Here is a 23,635-nt window from a genome sequence, read left to right as displayed (position 1 = left end):
CGGAGCCGCAGAAACCGCCGCCTCCCGCCGCTCCCTCTCCGCCTCCGAGCCTCGCCGCGCCCCGATCGTCGTCGAAGCTACCGAGAGGACCGGTAGGAAGGGAGGGAGCGCGGTGAGAGAGGGGCGGGGTGGGGCGCGGTGATCAGGCGCGCGGCGGGGCAGCCCTGAAGGCGGGGCGGGAGCGGGGTCCTGCGTGAGGGGAGGTGGTGGCGGCGCCGGGGTGAGGGGGCTCAGGTGGGGGCGGTGGGGCCGGGGTGAGGGGGGGCTGCGGGGCTGCTGAGGGGAGGGGGCGGCTCCGTGAGGGGTGTGGGGTACGGGAGGGGGGCTCCGGGGTCTGTGAGGGGGTCCGTGAGGGGATGTGGGGGGCTTTGGTGGTGGGCAGGGGCGGGGCAGAGCGTGGGGGGGTTCTTTAGGGGGTGCCCTGGGGGCTGAGGGGGCTCTGAGGGGGCTGAGGGGGCTCTGAGGGGGCTGTGAGGGCTCTGAGGGCTCTGAGGGGGCTGTGAGGGGGCTGAGGGGGCTGTGAGGGGGCTGAGGGGGCTGTGAGGGGGCTGAGGGGGCTGTGAGGGGGCTGAGGGGGCTGTGAGGGGGCTGTGAGGGGGCTGTGAGGGGGCTGTGAGGGGGCTGAGGGGGCTGTGAGGGGCTGAGGGGGCTGTGAGGGGCTGAGGGGGGTCTGAGGGAGGCCTCTGGGGAGGGGGCGTTATGGGGAGGGGGAGTGCTGAGAGCAGGAGGGAATGGAGCAGTAGGGGTGGGGGGCTGGGGGTTTGCCTCCTTTCACAGATAAATAGTGACAGGAGCAGAGGGAATGGCCTCAAGTTGTGCCAGGGGAGGTTTAAGTTGGAAATTTGGAGACATTTCTGTCAGAAAGAGCAGCCAGGCCTTGGGACGGGTTGCCCAGGGAGGTGGGGGTGTCCCCGTCCCTGGGGGTGTTCGAGGAGAGGTTGGACGTGGTGCTTGGGGACATGGGTTAGTGGTGACATTGGTGGTAGGGGATGGATGGATGATATGGTCTTGGAGGGCTTTTCCAACCCTCATTTTCCGAGGATTCACCCAGTTACTGGGTTAGCCCCGGTGGTTAAAATTAGGGGCAGCGGCGAGAAATGGTGCCAAGGGGAGGGCGTCAGGCGAGTCACGCTGACAGTGATACGAGCTGGGCGCCGGGACAATTTTCCAGGGGGAAGCAGTGGAATTGTTATCGAGGGGGGAGCCGAAAGCTGCCCTGGCTGCTGATAGTGCCGGGCTGGGTGATCGGGGAGAGCGGGGTTTATTTGTGTTGTAGCAGGCCACGGTTACAAGCCAGTCTCCTCGTCTCTTAGATGCTGCTCGGAAAGTAACAGCAAGAGGTTCTCCCTGCCGCTGCTCTCAGCTGCCCTTGGGTCACCTTCCCTTTCTCGGCTTTTTTGGCTGTGTGGAGCAGGCAGACTGCTTCTTCTGGAGTGGTTCTGAAGAGGTCAGATTGGACTAACAGCGGTCTCTGCCACCTCTAGATATCAAAATGACTTCCATGCTGACCCACGCCATCCGAAACCTCCCTGCTTCCTCAGCATGGGCTGCCAGGGTCTGTAAGTATCTCTGCATTTATTAAAAGCTTGAACTGGGAGGCCACAAAGTTCCTTTTCCATTTTAGAGTTGGAGTGGATGCCTGTAGCTGAATCTTTGTTCCGTTGTCATCTGTTTTTTAAACAGCTGATCCCATTGCTGACATGTTTGTCCTGCCCACGTCTTGCAGTGTGGGAGGAATCTTGTATGAACTATGCCTCTGTTATGAACAGAGTGAAATAAAAAATATCTCTCAGACGTGTAGGTGCACGCCGTTGTCTTCCTGTGATGTTATCTTTTTAACTTTTAATATTCCTTACAGAAGCTGGAAATGTTTTTAACACTTGAAATTTGACAGATTCTCCTTTTTTTTTCCTTGTTTTTCAGTCGCTCGGTCGCTCAGCTGCTCCCCGCAGTTGCAGGCTGCAGGTAAGGTGATGGCACCAGGCATCGCAGTGGGGCTGTGCTAACGGGCAGGTCGGGAAGCTGCCTCCCTCTTCCAGACCTGTCTCATCCTGCACTGACCTCAGAAGTGCAGTGCAGCCAGCAGAAGAACAAGAGTGCCCCCCAGAAGGTGCCACCAAGTAAAACTTCAGGAAGAGCACTTCAGTGGAGCCCCCTGAACACCTGAATGCCCCTCGCCCCCAGCAGCTGTGCCCATTGCAGAGCTCCCAGCATGTCCTCACCTGATAGATTACGATTTCTGGTGTCTAAACCAAAAAGCTAAGCCAGGAGGTTACAGGCTGTCGAGGTGTAACCAGACCTCTTGCCCAGGATGGGATGGGGTTGTCCCCGAGTAGGGGAAGCTTGTGAGATTACCTCTGATGTCCAGTGAGACCAGTAAGAGGCTCGGGTCTCAGTGGAGCTGCTGATTGCACTGTTACACGGGTTATTAGCTCTGTGTCTCTGAGCTGCCTGCATTTTGGAAATGAACCTAGACAGTAGCTCCCCCTTATCTCCTTGGCTTTGTACAGAGAGCCTTGTAAAATGCACGAACAGTGCTGGAGTTTCATACTTGTGCTTTTGTTGAGCACGGTGTTTAGCTGGATTTAATTGCTTTTTTTTTAATGTGTCTTTGTGCTTTAATGGATTAAATGGAGCTGCCCCGTGTTGCTGTAAATGCTTGCTAAGACGTGCAGGCCTGATTGTGTTAGGAAATTCTCACTGAATTCTCTTAATCTTTGCTTTGAAAGAGCTCTGGCAGTGGCCTGTTGAATGGTGGTGCATCGGGACACCACTTTATCTTGACCCCAAAATCCCAGGAGGCCTTAAAGAAAAGTAGCAAGTTACCTGCAGTGACTACGTGCTCTTTGCCACTGCTTTCCCAGGGAAGTGCAAGCTGGTTATTTCCTGCTCGCTGCACCCCAGTGAGAGGCTGTGCGAGGCCTTATTTTGGCTGCAGGGCTTTGAACGTGGTCTGCCTCACTCGTTTTCGAGGCCATGCAGCTTTTTCAGAGGTGTCTGCTCTTGCACTGCTCTTGCTGGTGGTAACAGAGACCTCGAGTTCGTGCCTCAATTCTCAGCTGTGCTGTTGCCTCGGTGTGGCTGTAGATGAATCCCTCGATGATGGAAATACTGAGTTGTTAAAGCACTTTTACAGACCATGTAATTAACCAGACAGAGACAAGATCACAGCCCAGGTGCCCTACCTACAATGATTTTGACATACGCACTAAAAGACAACATTTTTCCATAGTTTTCTGTCAATTTTAACAGCTTTAAGCTTGATGGTGTTCTTGTTAACAGTTAGTTATGCTTCTCTTTTAGCTGTCCAGCCTAAGAGTAAGAAGACCTTAGCCAAAAGTGGTGTGAAGAATATTGTTGTGGTGGAGGGCGTCCGTATTCCATTCTTGCAGTCTGGCACGTCGTAAGTACAAAATAAGGAAATGCCCGCTCCCTTGGTTAACAATAGAATCATTTTTTTGAAAAAAGTCGCCTTACTTGTCATCTTAATGGAATTATTTTTTATGCCTACAAGCCCAGAAATAACAGAGTGCTGGCGGTTATCCTGTCTTTATGGAAAAAATACGGTTTGAAGAAGATTGCCCTTAATTTTCTGCCTTTCTTCTTTATCTTCCAGGTACGCGGATCTCATGCCCCATGACCTAGCCAGAGCAGCGCTGCAGTAAGTAAAAGGAATGCTAAAAGAGCCCAGAAAGCTTTCGTAGAACTGCTGAGGTCCTGGTGCTGGCACAGTGGCACACGCAGAGCTGGCTGGTCTTGTCTCTGAGCAATACTTAATTTTTCTTGCTCAGCTGCTGCCGTTGTAGGTGGCAGGAGCAGCAGGGTTTGCAACGGGCATGAGTAAAACTTCCAGGGAGTTTCACTGCTGTCTCGCTTGAACAACTGGTTAATTTGAATTCTGCCTGCACAGCTCTCTAAATACAGGGGCTGCTCTTGAGGTGTGCTTAAAATTCAAGGGAAAAACCGTCTGCAATTGAGAGAGAACTGGCAACGAAAGCAGCCAGCTCATTCCGCCACCTTCCTGTCCCTCGCATTCTGCAGCGATTTGACAAGAGCTGCGTGTCCTTAGCAGTGGGATTTTTGTTGTTCAGGCGCAGGGCAAAGTGCTGTTGAGAAGAAAGAAGGCATTAGCGGGGAGGAAAGGAGATTTTAAGGCCTGAGGAAGGATTGGGAGGCTGGGTGCAGTCACGTCGTGGCACATTTGGCCAGGGCAGGCTGCTGTGGTTGGCAGGCAGGGTGCTAATGCTGCCTGGGGGCTGTGTCCTTGGCTTTGGGGTGGGGGGAGGCTACAGTGCTGCTGGAGAGAAATTTTTGATGGAAGTGACTGTATTTTCATTTTTATTTGGTGGTTTGCAGTGCACGAAGCTGTCTGAATCCCACTGTCCTTAATCACTGCAGTGGAATTTCCTGTCTTGCCATATTTGCCAGGATGTTGTAGCAAATTATGCAAGGTTTCCCAATTTCCCAATCAGCTGGGAAAACGCACTGCTCGTTTTCTGCATCTCCGTGGAAGCTTCACGTGTTCCTACACCTGTGTAATGGGCTTTGTATTCTCTGGGGCCTTCTTCCTACGATTTGGGTGCCACAATTCTCCAAACTGGGGAGGGTACTGACAGCTGCACCTGGAGGGAGACAGTGACTGGTTTCATGAAATTAGGGAATAAAGCATCGTGATACCACTACGATTGCTTGCAGTCTGTGGTCAGTGGCACTTGTCATTAAATATCCATGCACACAACATTTCTTTTGGACCTCTGGCAGCTACAGCCCCGTCGTTTCCGTGTTCTCCAGCCAAGCTGGTGGCAGATGGATCTTTGAGGGCTTGTGGCAACGCTTTTGCTTGCACGGTACAAATTCTCCTTGTTTCTGTCTTCTCCCTAGGGGCCTGCTGAACCGGACCAATGTCCCAAAGGATGTTGTTGATTACATTGTGTACGGCACGGTGATCCAGGAAGTGAAAACAAGCAATGTTGCCAGAGAGGTGGGTTGCGTGCACTGTTTCTTAATTTTTCTTAATTTTTCTAGAAAGAAGACAACAAGCCCTTGAGAAAAAAGCCCGGTGTAACTTGGCTTTAGGAATATAAGCTAGTTGGGCCAGTATTGGCAGACAAATAACTGTATGGGGCTCTGCCCCTTGTTGAAATCTGCCCAATATCAAGCATTTTTTTTAATGCTGCGAGGCCTCTGCTTGATTCTTGCCTGAAAGGGAAGCTTTTCTTGATGATTGCTGATCACTCAGCTCTAATTACCGATTGGACTCAAAGGCTGGTGTGGCCAAAGTAGGTGAGAGGCCCGGAGCATGCTGTGATGGATTGCTTTGTACCTATTTATTTCAGTTGCCTGCTCAAATGCAGCCTTTGAACGATTTGCAGCAGCTTAGTTGCCCTTTCTTCTGGCAGGCAGAAAACCCAACTCACGCATTATACACGGAAGGAGGTCGGTCTGCTACAGGAATGTGATGTGGCATGTGATTTTCTGTTATTCTCTCTGCAAGCCGGCAAAACGATTACGTAAAGAGCTGGAAAGGCTGAGGAGATGATGAGGCTCCCCAGCTCCATCGGCAGTTTGAGCCTCGTGTATGCAAATACTTGCTTTGGTCACCTGCCAGTCAGATGAGGCCGCGGTTTAATTTTAACTTGGGAACAAGTGGTGAACTTTAAACCACTTGGCCACGTCTCAACTAGGGAAGGTCTCGCCGCGAGCAGTTTTCCTGTGCTGGGTCAAATGAGACTGCTCGCTGAGCTGCAGATGTTTTTCTGTCCTGTTGGAAGAAACTCGTGGCGCCTTGTACCGAGGGCTCGAAATAACTCTTCACATGCCACCTTTGCAAATAATGTGAAGCAAAGACAACCTTAGGTGCTTGAAAGCTCTCTCAAAGTGATGAGGTGCGTGATTAGTTTGTCCCTGGTGACTGCACAGCCTGCCTGAGAGCCCTGAGAGGGCTGAGAGCCCTGAGAAAGCTTCCCTTTCAGGCAAGAATCAAGCAGAGGCCTTGCAGCATTAAAAAATGCTTGATACTGGGCAGATTTCAAATGGGCAGCTGCCTTCTTTGGTTCCCAGAGTCCAGGGAGAGGAATTGCTGCTGCAAGAGTTGGCTGAGTGGGAACTCAGAATCCCAGAATCATCTAGGTTGGAAGAGACCTCCAAGTTCCCCTAGTCCAACCTCTCTGACCTAACACTAACAAGTCCTCGAGGTGCTTGTTTTCAGCTTAGTCTGCAAAGGCGTGTTGCTGGGCAGGAGGCAGATCTGGCCCCGTGGAGCAAAAGGTGCAGGTTTTAACAGTCGTTCTTTTTTGCTCGTAGGCTGCCTTGGGAGCTGGTTTCTCTGACAAAACTCCAGCCCATACAGTCACCATGGCTTGCATTTCTTCAAACCAGGCTATGACCACAGGTATGTTGACTAGAAGAGCAAGCTGTGGTTTGAAACCAGACTTGGCAACTCCTCTCTGTCCCTCAGCTAGCTCGTGCTGCTTAGTGAACATCACTAAGCAGGCAAAGAAATCCTGGAACAGAAGGAGGACTTTGAACTAACAAAATACACTACAAATTGAGCACCTGCAATAGCTTGGCTCTGTTTGCATTCAGCCACAGCCTCTGCTCAGCATCCATGTTAGTTTGGGAGGTAAAGACTAAATCTTGATGAGGAACTCGCTGCCTTTCAGGCTGCTGTCATCTTTGATTAATCCTGGACAGAGGAGAAAAACATATTGGTCTTCTGCATCGCTGGAAGTGCTCTTCTCCCATGCTGTGTGACAAAGAGGAAGCAAAATTACAAAACTAGTGTGCTTCATAAAATGTCTGTTTGTCCTGCTCTGTCTCAGTTAAACACATTCTGTCTCACTTGGCCAAAGCTGGAGGCTGGAGAAGGACATAAAATAGAGTGTCCTAGGCACTAATGAGGTAAGCGTTGCTTCTCCTCACGGCAAACTCTGTCTCTTTCTGCAGGTGTGGGTTTGATCGCAGCTGGACAGTGCGACGTGGTCGTAGCAGGGGGTGTGGAGCTAATGTCGGATGTTCCCATTCGTCACAGCAGGAAGATGAGGAAGACTATGCTCACTCTGAACCGAGCCAAGACCTTGGGCCAAAAGCTCGCTCTGATTTCCAAAATTCGCCCTGACTACTTTGCTCCTGAGGTACTTTTTTGCAGGCATTTAGACACTATTAGAAACTCTTCAAACTTACTAATCTAAAACTTAAACTATTTTATAAGGAGGTGTGAATCAAGTTGGCTCAGGTAAGTTTTTAGCTTCCCTGGAGAACATATGTGGATTTAAAAAAGGCAAAGGTGGCTTCCTGTGGCTCTCTTTTATTTATTTTATCTCCTTTATCTCCTCTTTATCTCCTTTATTTATCCTCTCTGTGATTTACATTAAAGCTACAGCTGCCTGCTGCAGCTTGTAGCATTTGTGACTCTCCTCTTTGTTTCCACTTTGTCCTCTTACACGTTGGTCTTCAGGAAACCTAATTTACTTCAACATTTCAAACCTCCTCCTTCTTTCTGTGGCTCCTAGCCAAACTGTGTGCTGGAGACTGGAAAGTGGAAGCTTTTTTCCATCAATGCAAAGCTCATGGCATTGTCATTGATTAATGCCTCTTAAATATTGCCTTATGAGTGCTGTTCCCAGCCACGTCCTGCCAGGTGCTGAATGTCTTCAGTTCCCATGTTTGGGCCCCGATGAGAACGGGGAGCCTGCTGGTTAATGTCAGGAGCCTGCCATAGAGAGGACCACTCGTGCCTCTCTCTGTGGTCGTGAGGGAGGTGAATTATGGCATGATGGAGGTTGTAAGGAAGAGCATTTCTCTCCAACGCCACCAAACTCTTCACAAGAAAACTGTTTGTCTCTCTCTTGGTCTCCTTTAGCTGGAGTGCAGGGAAGCTCAGTGTGCACCTAGCAGAGATGAGATCCAAAGTCTAAATAACTTATTAAAATTGCAGACTTAGAGGCATGCAGGGATTTTCTGGGTGCTGCTGGAAGAACAAAAGCTGAGCTGCACTCACCTGCTGTCTCTGGCTTTGCTTGTGGAGGTGTTTAACAGAAACCTTTAATGGCCCAGGATAGGGTGTTTAATCTTGGCCCCAAAGGTCCAGTCACCCCTCCTGGGGAGCCCTTGTGACATTCACAGAGCACCATGGGCACATCCAGCATGGTTCCTGAACCCCTGGATTTAGCAGCAGCCTGGATCTCACTTTATCTGTTTTTTTTTCTGAAATTATACTTTGAAAGTGATGATTCTTCTCGAGCTCTAACATTGACAGCTCTGCTGAAGGAGTGGAAGAGCCTCGTTCACTGACTCTGCGGGCCTTAACCAGCTTCTGAACTCAGTGATCTTTCATAAACTGCCTTTAACTGCTACAGGGTGAGGCGTTTCGGTGTGCTGACTTTATTTTATTTTTATTTTTCTAGCTCCCAGCTGTGGCAGAGTTCTCCACCAGCGAGACCATGGGGCACTCTGCTGATCGCTTGGCTGCTGCCTTCGCCATATCCCGTGTGGAGCAAGACGAGTACGCCCTCCGCTCGCACACGCTAGCCAAGAAAGCCCAGGACGGAGGCTTGCTGCTCGACGTGGTACCCTTCAAAGTGCCAGGTAAAAGCACACACTGCTAGAATACACCAGTTAAATAAGGAAGGGCTTTATTTAGAAGAGGAGAGGAAGCACTGGGGACCAATTCATAACATTCCGTGTGTGTTACGGATTTTAACTCCTTGGTACGCCCTCTCTGGCTCCCTGGAAGGCTCCTAAAAGAGCGTGTTTCTAGAGATGCTTATCTGAATACATAAACATATCCTTGCATATCTGAATTTTGTAGTACCCATCCTGTATCCTTGCTAATGTGACGACAGAACAAGGAAAATCAGAACTGATTTTTATACCCCAAGCTGTCAACAAGTAGAAATAAGCAACAGATTCATCCTGGTCTGATGAATAAGGTGCTGGGTAGGAACACCACAAATATGATCCACTTACCCGGACCCCAGTTCACCAGGCCTCACTGTCATTGCTCGGATGTGAAATGGTCTGGGCGCTTTAATTTGGGGCACTTCCACTCTGTACTTTGTTTCTGAATGAGTTTCGTGTTGTCTTTGTACTAGAATTGGTGTTTTTTGGTAGCTGGTGTGTTTAAGCAGTCAGTTTAGCTGAAGATGCATGTGTTTGGTTCTTGCCAGCGCTCTCACTTCCTCAGAACTTGGCACATAAGCATATACAGATTTAGATCCAGCTCTCCAATTTAGGCATTATAGTCTCTATTTAAAGTCTTTTTATCAACCAGGCTTTCTGTGTGGTATTTTTTCCTTATTGTAAATAGACTGCAGCACTTCATGTTTTTTTTGTCTTTAAAAAGAAAGTAAAGCAGCTTCAATTTTAAGTAATATTTTTAGCCATGTTAACTAGATTGATACCACAAATGGATTTTCCCTTTTTCTTCCTCCAATGTGTCATAAAAAGCAGAATTTTCTGTTTTTTTTTTTTTTTCTGAAGTCCTGACACACAAATTCGTGTTTGCTGAACTTTATTTTTAAACATCAACAGGCAGAGATACGGTTACCAAAGATAATGGGATCCGCCCTTCGTCCATGGAGCAGATGGGCAAGCTGAAGCCAGCTTTTGTCAAACCATATGGAACTGTCACAGCTGCCAACTCATCCTTCCTGGTAAGGTGTTCGTGAGCCAGCCGGGGAAACTCTGCTTTGCCCTTTGCCTCCACAGGCACGTGGACTCAGCTGGTGTAATCTGTGGGAATGAGCTGTCTCCTTTGTGCTATCACCTGATGCTTTAAGATTTTTTTTGTAGTGAACTTGGGGACTGGATTGTTTTTGTTTTCAAGTCAAGAATTAAGCCCCTGAATTTTTTTTAATTTTTTTTTTTTTTACACGTTTGCCTTTCTGTACCTGTCTCTTGGAAAAGCAACCTGGGGTTGATTTTGTAGAAATTCTGTTCCAGGATGAGATCAATCACGTTGTAAGTCTAGAAGTTTGTAGTTTTAGACTAAGCTCGTCACGTTAAGGCTTACCCTGTAATGCATGGAGTGGAAAAGGAGATTCCTCTAGCACATCTATGATGGAGCCCTCTTCCACGGATGCTCCTTTTCTTCTCTCTAAGGCTTTTAAGCTAAGTTTTTTTTCATAGAATCATTTAAGGTTGGAAAAGACCTTCAAGATGACATCAAGTCCAACCATCAGCCATGCTGAAATCTAAAGTAGTTTTGTGAATTAGTAGTTTTGTGAATTGTGTCTGGGTCCCAGCTTCTGAGACTCGACACAAGGTGATTGCCACTGACAGTCTCCCACAAAGAGCTGGAAGGCACGGTCTTGTTTCTGCGTGCAGCCCTGACAGTTTCTTGTGCATTTAAAAGGCTGTCCCACGGTTTGTGATGAGCACAACTGATGCCAGGGCTCCTAAAGCAGCAGTGATACCTTCTCCTCAAGGTTCTTGGGGACTTGCAGGGGCCTGATAATGCCATAGCCTTGGCTTTGGGAACAGATAAAACACTGCTGGTGTGCTGCACGTGGCAGAACTGTAGGGCAGGCTGGACTATTTATCCCAGAAAGGAGTGATCGTGTTGCCAAGGCCATGATGTTCCTTTTTGCAATGTGTTGAGCCTGTGGCTTTTGGCATCCCAGAATTATACCCTGGTTTTGGGATGGGGCTGAATGAACAGGTGTGTTTGGGATAACCAGTTTGTCCTAAGGACTGGTAGTGCAGCTGGGCACCTCTGTCCTGCTTCAAACCAGAGGGAGTGGTGGACTGTAAGGTGCTCCAGCAGGGTGTGCCTGCATCATTCACAGGTTGTCTGGCCATCTGCTCAGTCGGGCAGACCTGTCCTGTGCCACAGGGCTCCTGCACGTGCTGGAAGGTAAATAATTCCTCATAAAATCCTTGTCCTGCTTGAGGCCTGTGCGTGTAGCTCGGGCAAACGAGTGCAAGCTGGGGATTCAGTTAGGCAAGGCAAGCAATGGGGACGCAGTGGCCTGGATGTTTTCCTACTCTAACAGCTGTAGGGAACCTGCTGTTAGCAGGGGTTTGGACTTGATGATCTCCAGAGGTCCCTCCCAGCCCCCACAACTCTGTGATTCTGTAACAGCAAAGCCAGCTTTGCACACCTTGGAGTGCTGTGGCAGAGCCTGGTGGTCCTGGTTATGTTTGGGTGTCTCTTCGGGGCTGCTCCACGGGGCTGTCAGGTTCCTTTTGTGCCCGGTGTGCGCCCGCTCATCGGGCAGAGACCTCACTGGGCTCTTCTGCCTGTTGCAGACAGACGGCGCCTCGGCGATGCTGATCATGTCTGAAGAGAAGGCTCTGGCGATGGGCTACAAGCCGAAGGCTTACCTAAGGTAACAGAGGGGCTGCTGTGTGTGGGGCCTGAAGCCTGCTCTCGTTTTCTTCTCCTCCTTCTGTTGCTAACAGCATTTCTCCTCTGCAGGGACTTCGTGTACGTGTCCCAGGATCCAAAGGACCAACTGCTGCTGGGGTAGGTGGCGATGAGGAACGGCCTCTCCTAGCAGCCTGTACTTGTACAACAGCCTTGACTTGCCATTGCGGGTTTGTTTTTGTTTTTTTTCCCTCTTCGTGCCTTCTCATGAAGGTGTGAGAGCTGGCATGGTAGGTGTGACTTGGCAGGGGATGTGGCTAACGCGGGAGAGCAGCTGTGGCACAAATATCCGCCCTGGTTAGCTGGGGGGTGTCGCAGCTCCTTGGTGCTGGGGGTGGTTTTTGGGGCTGTGTTTCAGAGTGGGAAAGGCAGAGAGCTGTACCGTGCACCCTAGGGAGACAGAGTGTAATGTGGCTTCTTGTGGAAAAAAGGGAATGATAATGGGAGGAAATGTATTCGTGTGTGACTCCTGGTTCTTAACTCTTCTTCTCTTTTTCAGGCCAACGTACGCTACGCCCAAAGTGCTGGAGAAGGCTGGTCTGACCATGGCTGATATCGATGTGTTCGAATTCCACGAAGCTTTTGCTGTAAGTTATCTCTGAACGCCAAGGCTCCCTCTAGCTGTAAGGTGCCATTCTGCAGCCAGACGTCTGTTTTTTCACTTCTGTGTTGGTGAAAGCACTTGTTAAGATCTCCCCTGAATGTAGATCTGTAAGAGGTGTGTATACACAGGTAATAACCAACATTTTATGAACTGACACGACCCATTGGAAGGATGGCTTATGTTGCTTGAGGTCACCAAGGGAGTACAGGTTCTTCAAGAAACCACGTTAAAAAAAATCTTAAGTCACCAAGAGCCTTGTATGAAGGAAAACACTTCTGCAGGTCATCTACTACATGGGTTAGGATGTGTTAATTTGGCGACGTGGCTTGTTAATTGGGCAGTGTCTCTTTCTAGCTAAATGACACCGAGCTGTGTGGCGCAGCCCACACGCTGGAGGTGAGGGATGCCATGCAGAGGGACCTGGACAGGCCGAGAGGTGGGGCTGTGTGAACCTCACGAGGGTCAACAAGGCCAAGTGCAAGGTCCTGCACCAGGGCTGGGGCAATATCAAGCACAAATCCAGGCTGAGGATTACCCTGGGCTGCACCAACAGCAGCGTGGGCAGCAGGGCGAGGGATGGGATTGTCCCTGTCCCCCTCTGCTCTGCTCTTGTGAGGCCCCACCTGGAGCCCTGCGCTCAGCTCTGGGGCCCCCCAGCACCAGAAGGACACAGAAGTATTAGAAGGAGTCCAGAGAAGATCCAGGGGCTGGAGCAACTCCTACAGACAGGCTGAGGGATTTGGGGTTGTTCAGCCTGGAGAAGAGAAGGTTCTGGGGAGACCTCACAGCACCCTGCCAGTGCCTAAAGGGGGCTGCAGGAGAGCTGGGGAGGGACTCAGTGTCAGGGAGTGACGTCATGGAACAAGGGGGAATGGCTTTAAACTAATTAGGGTAGGTTTAGATTATGTACAGGGAGGAAATTCTTTATTGTGAGTGTGGTGAGGCCCTGGCAGAGGCTGCCCCAAGGAGCTGGGGGTGCCCCAGCCCTGGAGGTGCCCAAGGCCAGGCTGGATGGGGCTGGGGGCAGCCTGGGCTGCTGGGAGATGCCCCTGCAGGGGGCTGGGACTGGGTGATCTTTAAGGTCTGTGATTCTGAGGTTGAGCTGATGCTGGTTAACAGAGTTACTCCTGTAAAATGCTTTCTTCAGTTGGCTGTGTTAGTTTTGTGGCTGGAGCTGATCTTGGGGCACCTCCTGTTTATCTGTGGATTTTCCTCAAAGTCTGCCTTCCCTTCCCTTTCAGGGGCAGATACTGGCTAACTTGAAAGCTATGGATTCGGACTGGTTTGCACAAAACTACATGGGCAGGAAGTCAAAGGTAAGCACGCAGCCGGGCTCTCTTTGTATTTCGTTTACACTCAGCACCGTTGGATTCCACGCCGTGGCTAGAGCTGCTGCTCTGCTCTGTGAGGGGCTGAAATGTTTCCCGAGCTCTGGGTCAGTGAATCAGAAGTTTCTGTGGGTGTGGAGGCATTCCCAGTGCCAGCAGGTGGAGACCTCGAGCTGTAGCAGCTGGTGAGACAGGAATCAAAGCAGTGGCTGGGGCTCAGAGCTCCTCTATTCCTTCTGATAGCTGGACTGGACCTGCACGACTGAGGGTGAAGCAGAAAAGCTTTTGGTGTGGTTTTGTGCCATCATCAGGCACACGCACGTGCTAAGGAACGCTTCCCAGCAGCCCAGGCTGGCTCTGGGGGTTCTGTATTGTCACAGCCTCCTTCCAGACAGGTGATTATTACGCGTGTCCCTCTGTTCCTGCAGGTCGGAGCCCCTCCTCTGGAGAAGTTCAACACCTGGGGCGGTTCCCTCTCGCTGGGACATCCTTTCGGTGCGACTGGCTGCCGCCTTGCGATTACTGCTGCCCACAGGCTGAAGAAGGAGGGAGGGCAGTACGGCCTGATTGCTGCCTGTGCTGCAGGAGGGCAGGTAACGATGCCGTGTGGTCTGCCACTGTTCCCCTAAAAGCTCCCTCCTCCCCGATTGCTTGCTAGTCCCTCCAGCCCAGCAGGAGAATCGTCCCTGGGCAGTGGGGACGCAGCGTGTTGCTGCCTGTGGGATACGCAGGGGAAGGAGAGGTTTCTGCCATGTCCTCAGGGGTTTGTGTGCTGGCTCTCAAAACCTCCCCAGCTTTCAGCTTGTGAGGCTCATCCTTCCAATCTTGGGAAGAAAGATCTTTACAAGAAAAATGGGTGGGAGATGGAATGTTCCTGATTTCCATCAGGCTGGGGATGGGAGCCCTGGTTGAGCATTGTGCTGCCTGGGGGTAGTTCTGTGGGTAACCCGAGGGCCTGGCCCTGGCTCGCCCCTCGCTGAGTGCTTTAGGGGCTGCCTTGGGAGCAGCGTGGTGTGCTGGTCTGCCTCGGCACCTGGAGCTGCCCTGTGCTGGCACGGAGCTGCCAGAGCAAATCTGATCATGAATCAGCTCTGGGCTCCCACCTCACCTTTATTTTAGTATGGGCGGGAGGTGGGCATCTCCTGTTGACTGCTGCCTGTAATACCCAGTCCTTTCTGTGCCTGTTCTCTTTTTCTCTCCATTTCTAGGGGCACGCGATGCTAGTGGAGCTCTACCCTCAGTAATGGGACAAGGGACTGCTGAAGGAGTATTCATCAACGAGTATTCTGTGCCTGGCAATGCCATTTCAATGCACTAATAAAAAGATACAAACAATCCTTCTTGGGAAGGATTTTTGGTGGCCTTTGTAAATACCTTTTAGCTACACTGCTGGTAATTTTCAGCTAATAAACGCACTCTAAGACGTATTCCAGGTGGAGGAAAATAAAAGTTAATGTGGCTCTTAGTGTCTCCGAGGTCCTTGTAACCAGTCTGATTTCTACTGTAATTCTTCAGGAAGCAAGATTTATTATTTTCTTTTTCCCTGGAAAAGAAAAAAAGAATGATGCCCAAGTGCTGTACAAAGAATGAAGCTCAGAGGTGAGGAGATCCACAAAATGCTGAATGTCGGCAGGCTGAGATGTGGGGTAACGTGCCGTTGTAGGGAGTAACAACTTCAGAAGCAGGTTTAAACTCAAGTGGCTGACCTGGTTCAAAGGGGGAAGATTGCACGATGTTTGAACAGCATGGAACTAGCAAATTGCCTCAGAATTGAGTCTCGCTGATGTTTGCCACAATAAACCAGGAGAGAAAAAAAAGTTTTGCTGGTGTTTGTTTTTTTTTCCCCCTCTCCCTTGCTTCTCTGTGCACCCTAATTCCACATTTTTGGTGTTACCCTGTCCCTGTTTCTGAATTTTAAAAACATTTGGGCAGAAACAAGTTGGTGACAAACATGGATTCTGCAGATTCGTTGTTCTCCCAGGATTTTGGGAACATGAGATTGTTGTTCCTGCCCTTTTGGTTAATGTTCTGAGTTTTTTTCCTCCTTCACCTTTTCATGTTTTTATTACGATGAGGGTGACTTGGGCTATGCCAGGCACTTCAGAAATCTTCCAAAACACCCTGCAAAAAAGGAACCTTGCCTCTGCAAGCCACCTGCTGCTGAGCAGCCCTGCAATTGTGGAGGCAAAGCTGAGATAAGAGCTGGGTGGGACGGCGGGTGCTGCCTGCTTGGTGCTGGCTGGAAATCTTGTGCAATGTTGCTGCTCTGTGCTGAGCTGCCTGTGGGTGGGAGGGAAGCTGAGGAGCAGGGGCAGCACTTTGGTTTTCTATAAACACCTCGTGTGCTTCGTGGACCTGGTGTCCCAGCAGAGGGAGGCTCTGCTGTGGTTGGACCGTTCTGGGCAGCCGGAGTGGCTGAAAATCCATCCCTGTGCCCACATTTGGGTAGCTGGGGGCGTCCACGTCACCAAGAGCTTCACGGGGCAGAGGTCCCTTTGGGGTCTGGGGATGGGGAGAGGTGCTGTGGAGACCAGGCACTGATCCTCACCCTCCTTTCCGTGCCTCCCAGCCCACTGGGGTAGGACGGTGTGAAGCGGCACCACTGCACTCCCCGGCGTTCCCACACACGTAGGAGCACGTTCCCAGGGCTCCGTCAACGTCCTGCCAGCTCTGCGTCTACCTGGATGCACAAGACTTTTTTTTTTTTCTTTTTTTTTTTTTTCTCCCCACCCCTGGAAGTTGCTTAATAGCTTGGTGCACTCCTACTTCGCGGGATGTGTTGGGTTCAGCAGCCTTTAAAGATACCTATCGCCACCCAACAGCGATGTCTGGGTGCTCGCTTTGCTACCAAGCCTGGCGCTGCCTGCGTGGGCACTGAGCTGGCCCCAGGACCCCCCCCGGGGCTGCGTGGAAGGGGGGCACGGGCAGCGGGGACTGTTGCAGGTAGGGGCAGGGCTGCAGCCTTTTGGGATGTGACTCATCCTCGGGGCTCGCCCTGTTCTGGCGCTGGCGCTGGAGGTGAGGCTGCTGCGGTGCGCCCCGCGTCGATCTGCGTGGGGGCTTTTACCCCGTGGGACGGGCTGCGATGGGCCCCTTCTGCACCTAACGGGGACGGGAGAGGGGGGAGCCTTTGCAGAGCTCCCGGACCTGGTTGTGGTAAGGATGCTGCCCCGCTCTGCCCTCCTCCAACCCCTGGAAAACCTCGTGTCTGGCTCTGGCTGGGGTCTCGCCAACCCCTGGAGCTGTGTGGGGAGGGTGAGGCCAGGGCTGGGGTAGGGCAAAGAGGAAGGGGGAGCACGATTGGAGATCGCAGAGCAGCAGCCGCGCCCCTGGCAGCCTTGGGTGCTGTTGGGGTGCCTGCAGAGGGAGCGCCCGGGCAAAGGTTCCTTTTGCTCTCCTGCTTCCCGTGCAGTGGGTTCCTGCTCGACCCAGGGCAGAGCTGTGAGCTGCAGGGTGGTGGGGAGGAGGACGTTGGGCTGGGGAAGAGGTCTGGGCTGGCTTGGGGGTGCCAGGGCACGCCGGAGCCCCCCGGGGCTTGCGGAGGTGGTGGGGAGCTGGGGCTGGTCTTGCTTCCCGGGTGTGCCCAGCTCCGTGCGCCCACGCGGCAGGATGGGTGCTGGGGCCTTGTCCCAGTTCCAACTGGGGGGACGGGAATTGGGTGGGCAGGAGGGGTCTGCACTGGGGGAGGGCAGCCACCACACCCCAGGGGATGGTGTGGAATAGGGGTGCAGGGGGCTATGCTCACCCCAGCTTTTGCAGCCCCCTCTGTAGGGAGCCCCAGCTGCCCCCACGCCCTGCCGGACCCCCACATGGACACCGAGGCGCAGGATGGTGCCGAGGTGCAGGATGGTGCCGAGGCTCTGTCAGAGGGATGTTCGCTGGCCGAGGTGAGTGAGGGCAGGGGCTGGGGGCTGGGGGAGTGTCCCCGGGAGTGAACGGGAGACCCCATGGGGATGTGAGCACCGGCACCAGCATGGGCACAGGGATGGCAGAAGGGTCCCATTTTGGGGAGGGGTGGAATTTGGGCATGGAGCAGCCAGCCTGACCCCGTATCCCCCATGGGGCTGGAGGGACGGGCTGGGGGAGTGAGGGGACACCCCAGCTCACCCCTCTCTTCCCGGTGCAGGTCTCGGAGGGGCCCCCAGCACAGTGGTCGGTGCCGGAGGTGTGCGCCTGGCTGGATGCGCGGTGCGGGGACGGGGACCTGGTGCAGCTGGTGGCCGAGCACGGGGTCAGCGGCCGGGCCCTGCTGCGAATGACCGAGGGGACCCTGCGGCGCATGGGGGTCGCCCCCCGCAGCCGGCGCCGGGAGCTGCTGCGGGAGCTGCTGGGGCTGCGGCTGCAGCAGGAGCTGGAGGAGCTGCTGAGCATCGCCGGGGGTGAGCATCCCCCTTAGCGCATCCACGGGGGGCACCGGCCGTGAGGACGCGGGGGGTGCCTCCAGGTGGACTGTGGTCACCTCTGTCCTCAGAGTGACGCGGACAGGAGCTTGCGAGCAGGGAGGTGATGCCATGGGATGACAAAGCGGCGGCTGGAATTAAGCACACGACATGGAAGCGGTGCTGGAAGGAGTCCCGAGGCTACCGTGTCCCCCAGAAAAACCCAAACCTGGCTGGAGAGGCAGGGCTGCGCGAGGAGAAGGAGCCTGCCCTCGCCCCTCGCCCCATGAGCCACCTGCTGCTGGGTGACACCGGGTCCTACAAGGTGCCACTGCGCCCCGTGGGGTGTGGGGAGCCCTGTGGCAATAACATAGTCACTAGATCCTGCTGCAACCCCAGGGTGTGAGGGATACAGAGAGGGGACATGGAGGTGTGACACCTTCCTTGGCTGTGCCCAGGAGCAGCGCATCGATGGGGGAGCCCACGAAGGAGGTGCTGGGGCACCCTCTGCCTCCGACCCCGGGGCTGGCAGGGTGTGCAGAGCAGCAGGGCAGGGCTGAGGGCCTCAATAAACGTGGCTGGAGCTGTGAAACCACCGGAGTGGCTGTGCTTGAGGGACCTGCTGCCTCCCAGACAGCGAGGAGAGGCAGCCTTGGCTGTGGGCATGAGGTAGAAGGGTCCCCACTCCTTGCTGGGAGCCTGTTGTACCCACGCATGGCTGCCTGACTGCATATGGGGTCCTGGCACCCCTCATGTGCCCAGATCCCCTGAGGGTCTGGGGCACAGCCAGGGCAGCCTGAGGGTGCCAGCATGGTGGGTGACAGGGGAGTTACTGGGTGATGGGGGCTCACTCCCAATTTGCCCATTCTGTTCTGCAAAGAGCCGGGGCTGGGGCTTGTAGGGGGCTGGGGCTTGCAGGGGGCTGGGGACCCCGAGTTTATAGGGCAGTGGAGCACTGGCTGGGGCCAGGTCCTGCTGCTTCCCTGCATGGACCACAGCTTGTTTCATGCTGTGCCATCTGGTTTTGCACCCGTTTGTACTTTTATTCCTGTAGTCCCTGCTGGCATGGCTCCCCAAATCCCAAATCTCACCTCCCCTAATCCCAAATCTCACCTCCCCCAATCCCAAACCTCACCTCCCCTAATCCCAAATCTCACTGGGGGCAGCACGTGTTGAAGATGTGAATGCCCAGAGTGGGAATCAGTGCTCCTGCTGGCGGTGGGGGTGCTGCAGGGGCAGGAGCTCCTTGTGCTGGTGGCTCCTTTCTGCTCCCACGGTCAGGTGGGAGAAAGCTCCGTCTGCTCCAGGCTTCACAAAGCAGGATGCTTCCAGCAAGCGTGCTCCTGGCCCAGCAAACCCTTGCCACGTGCACATTTTCCCCTGCCCCGCAGACACGTTTCTTCCCAGCTCCCTGGCTCGAACATCTTTGCCATTGTGGACCTGCTTGTTACAACCCCAAGGTCTCGCCTGGGGAGCTGACGTCATATTCATTCCTGGAGGCGTGAGGCTGAGCCTGCTTTTTGGGTGTGCATCACTTTGCAGAGCAGTCTGCCCTTTCAGCAGCCGGTCTCCTTCCATCCTGCCACAGCCTTTGCAGCCCCTTACTACCGGTCAGTGCCACCACCACAGCTCCCATCTTCTCTTGAGTATTCAGGGGGTGTTCCCCGGAGGCTTAGCTCCACAGTGACAATTCACCATTTGTTCTTTCTCCCTTTTCAGTAACTGCTTTTCCATGTTAGGACCCTCTCTCTTATCCCAGCCTTACCTGTCTAAGCCATTGTGCTGAGGGATCCTGTTGGGGCTGTTCTGGACATCCAGGCAGATGACACTCTCTGTGTGTCCCCTGTCCTGTTGCCCCTGCTCCTTCAGAATCTGGATTTCTTCAGCACATCTCCTGGTGTGCCCCAGCTGCTGCCCATCCCTTCCTTTGCCTCCCCTGCCTTCACGCTGGTAACCTCCTGCAGCACCATGGGCTCCAGAGGGATGCACAAGAGGATGCTCACTCAAGGCTTCCTCTTCTTGGCTGCTGTATGACCTCCTGGGGCTGTTGATTCGGGATGTCCTGGGCATTGTGGCAGTCTGTCCGGCTGTTCCTGTCCCGGGATCCTGGGACATCAGCACAGAGCTGAGCTGCTGTCCTTCTCCTGCCCCTTGGAGCTGCTCAGGCCTGCATCCTCCAAAGGGCAAACAGGTCCAAACTGGGGCTGAGCGGCACCAAACTGGGGAGGTGCACCCTGGTAGAGGTGGTAAAACAAGCACTGGAAGATGTCTGGAGGGACATCTGTGCCAAGGGATGTTCCCTACCACCCTGCAGGCACTGCCACCCAACACCTTTCCTGTGTCACCCTTGGGTTCCAGGAAATTGCAGCTGGGGGTTCACAGGAGTCCATGATACACGAGGACACCGAGGCTTTATTCCCTAAGCTTCTCTACCTGATTACAGATTACTGCCAACCACCACTAACAAGAATACATACGGTTAGCTGCGATGGATGCACTCAACTCCTTGACCTAGCCCACAGCAGCCTGGCTCGGGCTCCCAGGAAAGAAAGGCCTAGGCCCTGACCAGGCCACGAACTTCCTTGATTCCTGCCTGTTCTTTGGAACCCCCCTGAATCAGGTTGTGTGGTGTGCTTTGATGTTTGTCAGCCTGGAAACCAGTTCACAGGACCATGGAATCATTTAGGTTGGCACAGACCTCCAAGACCACCACGTCCATCTGTTAACCTAGCACTGAGAAGTCTACCACTACACCATGTCGTCCCTAAGCGCCACCTCTACATGCCTTTTGAACGCCTCCAGGGATGGTGGCCCAACCACTTTCCTGGGCATCCTCTTCCAATGCCTCGCAACCCTTTAGTGAACAAATTTTCCCTAATATCCAACCTAAACGTCCCCTGGTGCAACTTGAGGCCATTTCATCATCATGTGATTAACAAGCGAATAGCAGGAGGTTCTTCCAAGACTAATTTATCAGGGAGTAAAAGAAGTTGTGGGTGCAAGGAGTGTTGTGCTTGCCTTTCCCATTTTTTGTAGTCTGACTACAAGCCAACCGCTTTATTCCATAAATATGGCTGCATGAGCTTTTGGGGGCTTTCCCTGCACAGCAGCGGGCCACGTGGTGGCGGCCACCCCACGATCAGGAACAGCTCCCCAGGACACTGCTGGAGGCTGAGAGGCCCCTTACCAGCTGCAGATCTTCCGTCAGAGACCGACATCACACACATGTACCAAAGGGTGTTAAGACCTTGCAGGGGGTGGCACTGGGGGGGCTCTGAGGGCCCTGCCAGCTCAAACCGCTCTGGGATTCTGTGATTTTATCAACAGTTGCTGCATCAGAAGTATGGCAGCAAATATACACACACCAATGATAGGATGAGAGGGAATGGGCTGAAATTGGGCTAGGGGACGTTTGGGTTGGATATTAGGGAAAACTTCTTTACCAAAAGGGTTGTTAGGCATTGGAACGGGCTACCCAGGGAAGTGGTTAAGTCACCATCCCTGGAGGTCTTGAAAAGACGTTTAGATGTAGAGCTTGGTGGTATGGTTTAGTGGAAGACTGGTTAGTGTTAGGTCAGAGGTTGGACTGGGTGATCTTGGAGGTCTCTTCCAAACTAGACTATTCTGTGATTCTGTAATGAAAATAAATTTACTCTTTGTGTTTCAGCTGTGGGTCTGTTGTTTTTTCTGCTGCCTGCCTGTGCTGGCCCGCACCCCGGCCTAGTGGGATGCAAATGTAAAATCGTACGGAGTCCTACCCAGGGACTGCTGCCTTTGCTCTGTCCTCCCCCAAAATACTCCCACCACGTCCACCTCAAAATTAGAGGTTTTACCCTTCTGGAGCAGCCTTGCACAGATGACACACGTTCCCAGAGCCCCAGGCTGGCTGCCACCTAGCCTTGCATTTAGGAAGCAAGTTGGGATTGGGGGTTTGCAGACCCTTCCCCAAGCCGCATCACCAAGGCCTCATCCTGCCCTGGGAGTTGGTCATAGTGAGGCTCAGCCTGGTCTCCCCATCCTCAAGGCCAATTAAGCCATCAGTGAAGGGAATTAGATTGGCAGGATAGCATTTGGTCTTGACAAATGCATACTGGTTGTATTTTTTATCAGCTTATTATCCCGGGGGGGCGTATAAAATTATTGTTTACTGATTTACTCTGGTGTGCGAGATGTACTGGACTATTAGATGAATTAGGACCGGGGGGGCTTGTGAGTCCCTGTTCACCCCTGGTCCTCCTGCCAGGAGCAGCTGCTCTTGGCCTGCTTTAGCACGGGGGCTTTTCCCATCCTGCACAAACTCTGAGACGATTGTTGATGGTTTTGGAAATGGCCTTGGACAGAACAGTCTTGGAGAGAGATGAATTTGATGGCTGGACTGTTAGATGAGTTAGGAATGCAGTGTCTTCATGGCCTCTTTCCAGTACGTCCAGGTCTCTCTCATCCTGGGGAGCCCAGACCTGGTCCCAGTACTGCAGATGGGGCCTCACCAGTGCTGAGGAAGGATCCCCTCCCTTGCCCTGCTGGCAGCACTTTGCCCAGTGCAGCCCACCTGAGCAGCAGCCCTCTTTGTGGCGAGGGCCCTTTGCTGGCTCCTGTTCAGCTCGGTGCCCACCAGGACCCCAGGCCCTTCTGTGCCAGGCTGCTTCCAGCCGGCTGCCCCCAGCAAGTGGTGGTGCTGGGCTTGCTCCACCCCAGGGGCAGGACCCTGCGCTTCTTAAGGAACTTCTTGAGGCTCCTCTCAGCCCTTTCCTCCGGCCTGTCTGTCTGAGCTGGCTGTGAGCCGCAGGGGTGTCCAGCCAGCACCCGTGCTGGTTTGGTGGCCCTGGGAAGAGGCTTGTGCTGCTGGACGCTTCCCTGCCTCTGCCAGCGCCCCAGAAGGGGCAGGGCTGGCCCCTTGCACAGACTAGGGCTCCATTTCTCAGTGTCCCTTCAAGGATCATTTGGGGAGCTCTCCCACGGCTCCCACAATGCAGCCCCAGCTCTTGCTCCCCTTCCCACTGCTGCAGCAGGGTGCTGAGCTCCCCCGAGGGTGCCGGTCCCTGCTTCAGCGGGCAGATGGGTCTGACACCCCCAGCCTGGCAGTGGCTCCATCCCAGCTCGCTGAAGCTGGTCAAGCGCATTTGGGGATGGTGACTGTGCCCATGAGGGCAGAGGCCACATAGGATCTGGGGTGTGGAGAGACTTCCCCTGTCCTACTGCATGCGCAGCCACAGGTCTGGCGACTGTGAAGCGTGTCCCACACTGCTCCTTCCTGCTTGGTCTCTTCAGATGTCCATTCGGTAGGCTCAATCCCTCTTGTGTGTCCCTAGGGAGAGGTTCACCGCATACCTCACAGCGTTCCTCAAAGCATTCTTCATTTCCAGCAGGGTCAGGTAGCTCCAGAGTTTTCTTCCATTTGTGTACCACCTTCCCAAAGACAGACAGTTCAAAGCCTAGCTCCACCTTCAGTTTGATCTCTTCCGCAAGCAGCAGGATGTCCAGGGAGTGGATGAAGATGGTCAGCATGGACACAGCATGGGTTGCTGCAGTCTTGCTGTGGTGTGGACAGCTGCTTGTGAGGCACCGATGGCACTTCAGGCAGACAGGGAATACCTTATTCAATGCTCTGTGCAAGTCTTGAGTATCACCCTCATCAATTTTGTTCAGTTCGCTCAGCAGCTCCTGGCAGATTTCTTTGGTGTCCAGGGATGCCATCAGGGCTTCTGGGCACTGGACAGTGTCCAGAGCGCAGAAGGGTGCTGGGGGGGTCACCCTGGAAAGTGTCCTCCCCCACACTCCTAGCCCACCTCCTCCCCTGCCCTCGGCCTTCGCCATTCCCCACTTTTTCCCTCACTCCTCAATACCTGTCTGGTGGGTTTGCCTTTTCTTAAATACTCTTGCCAAGAAGTGCCACCAGTGTCACAGACAGGTTCTGCAGTGTCATGTGGAGGAGCCAATGGACCTGTCTGCAACGGGC

At 53.3% G+C, this 23,635-nt stretch overlaps 2 protein-coding genes across 7 annotated transcripts; both read left to right on the top strand.

Moving 5' to 3' along the window:
* Positions 1 to 128: 128 nt before the first annotated feature.
* Positions 129 to 14,775, top strand: HADHB (hydroxyacyl-CoA dehydrogenase trifunctional multienzyme complex subunit beta). 4 transcript variants are annotated; one of them, XM_038176608.2, is made up of 16 exons: positions 129 to 220; positions 1,314 to 1,559; positions 1,924 to 1,965; positions 3,304 to 3,403; positions 3,617 to 3,661; positions 4,882 to 4,981; positions 6,304 to 6,391; positions 6,946 to 7,133; positions 8,406 to 8,586; positions 9,532 to 9,653; positions 11,251 to 11,330; positions 11,420 to 11,467; positions 11,868 to 11,955; positions 13,214 to 13,288; positions 13,729 to 13,893; positions 14,509 to 14,775. In XM_038176608.2, exons 2-16 carry the CDS (start codon positions 1,493 to 1,495, stop codon positions 14,542 to 14,544), a joined length of 1,425 nt encoding a protein of 474 aa, XP_038032536.1. In that variant the 5' UTR covers positions 129 to 220; positions 1,314 to 1,492; the 3' UTR covers positions 14,545 to 14,775. The 4 variants fall into 4 exon arrangements, with proteins under 4 accessions (XP_038032536.1, XP_038032537.1, XP_071892764.1 ...); XM_038176609.2 differs by having other exon boundaries at positions 188 to 234; XM_072036663.1 differs by lacking the exon at positions 129 to 220 and adding an exon at positions 228 to 254.
* A 1,109-nt stretch (positions 14,776 to 15,884) lies between these two features.
* LOC101799321 (protein aveugle) lies at positions 15,885 to 18,044 on the top strand. 3 transcript variants are annotated; one of them, XM_027455503.3, is made up of 4 exons: positions 15,885 to 16,243; positions 17,060 to 17,187; positions 17,427 to 17,679; positions 17,772 to 18,044. In XM_027455503.3, exons 1-4 carry the CDS (start codon positions 16,075 to 16,077, stop codon positions 17,774 to 17,776), a joined length of 555 nt encoding a protein of 184 aa, XP_027311304.3. In that variant the 5' UTR covers positions 15,885 to 16,074; the 3' UTR covers positions 17,777 to 18,044. The 3 variants fall into 3 exon arrangements, with proteins under 3 accessions (XP_027311304.3, XP_005026490.4, XP_012961406.4); XM_005026433.5 differs by lacking the exon at positions 15,885 to 16,243 and adding an exon at positions 16,264 to 16,456 and having other exon boundaries at positions 17,427 to 18,039; XM_013105952.4 differs by lacking the exon at positions 15,885 to 16,243 and adding an exon at positions 16,511 to 16,741 and having other exon boundaries at positions 17,427 to 18,040.
* Positions 18,045 to 23,635: the final 5,591 nt, after the last annotated feature.

This window comes from Anas platyrhynchos, chromosome 3 (assembly GCF_047663525.1).
Source record: "Anas platyrhynchos isolate ZD024472 breed Pekin duck chromosome 3, IASCAAS_PekinDuck_T2T, whole genome shotgun sequence".
Taxonomy (NCBI): domain Eukaryota; kingdom Metazoa; phylum Chordata; class Aves; order Anseriformes; family Anatidae; genus Anas; species Anas platyrhynchos.
Note: the sequence above shows the minus strand (reverse complement) of the source record. Positions and strands in the feature narration are given on the sequence as shown.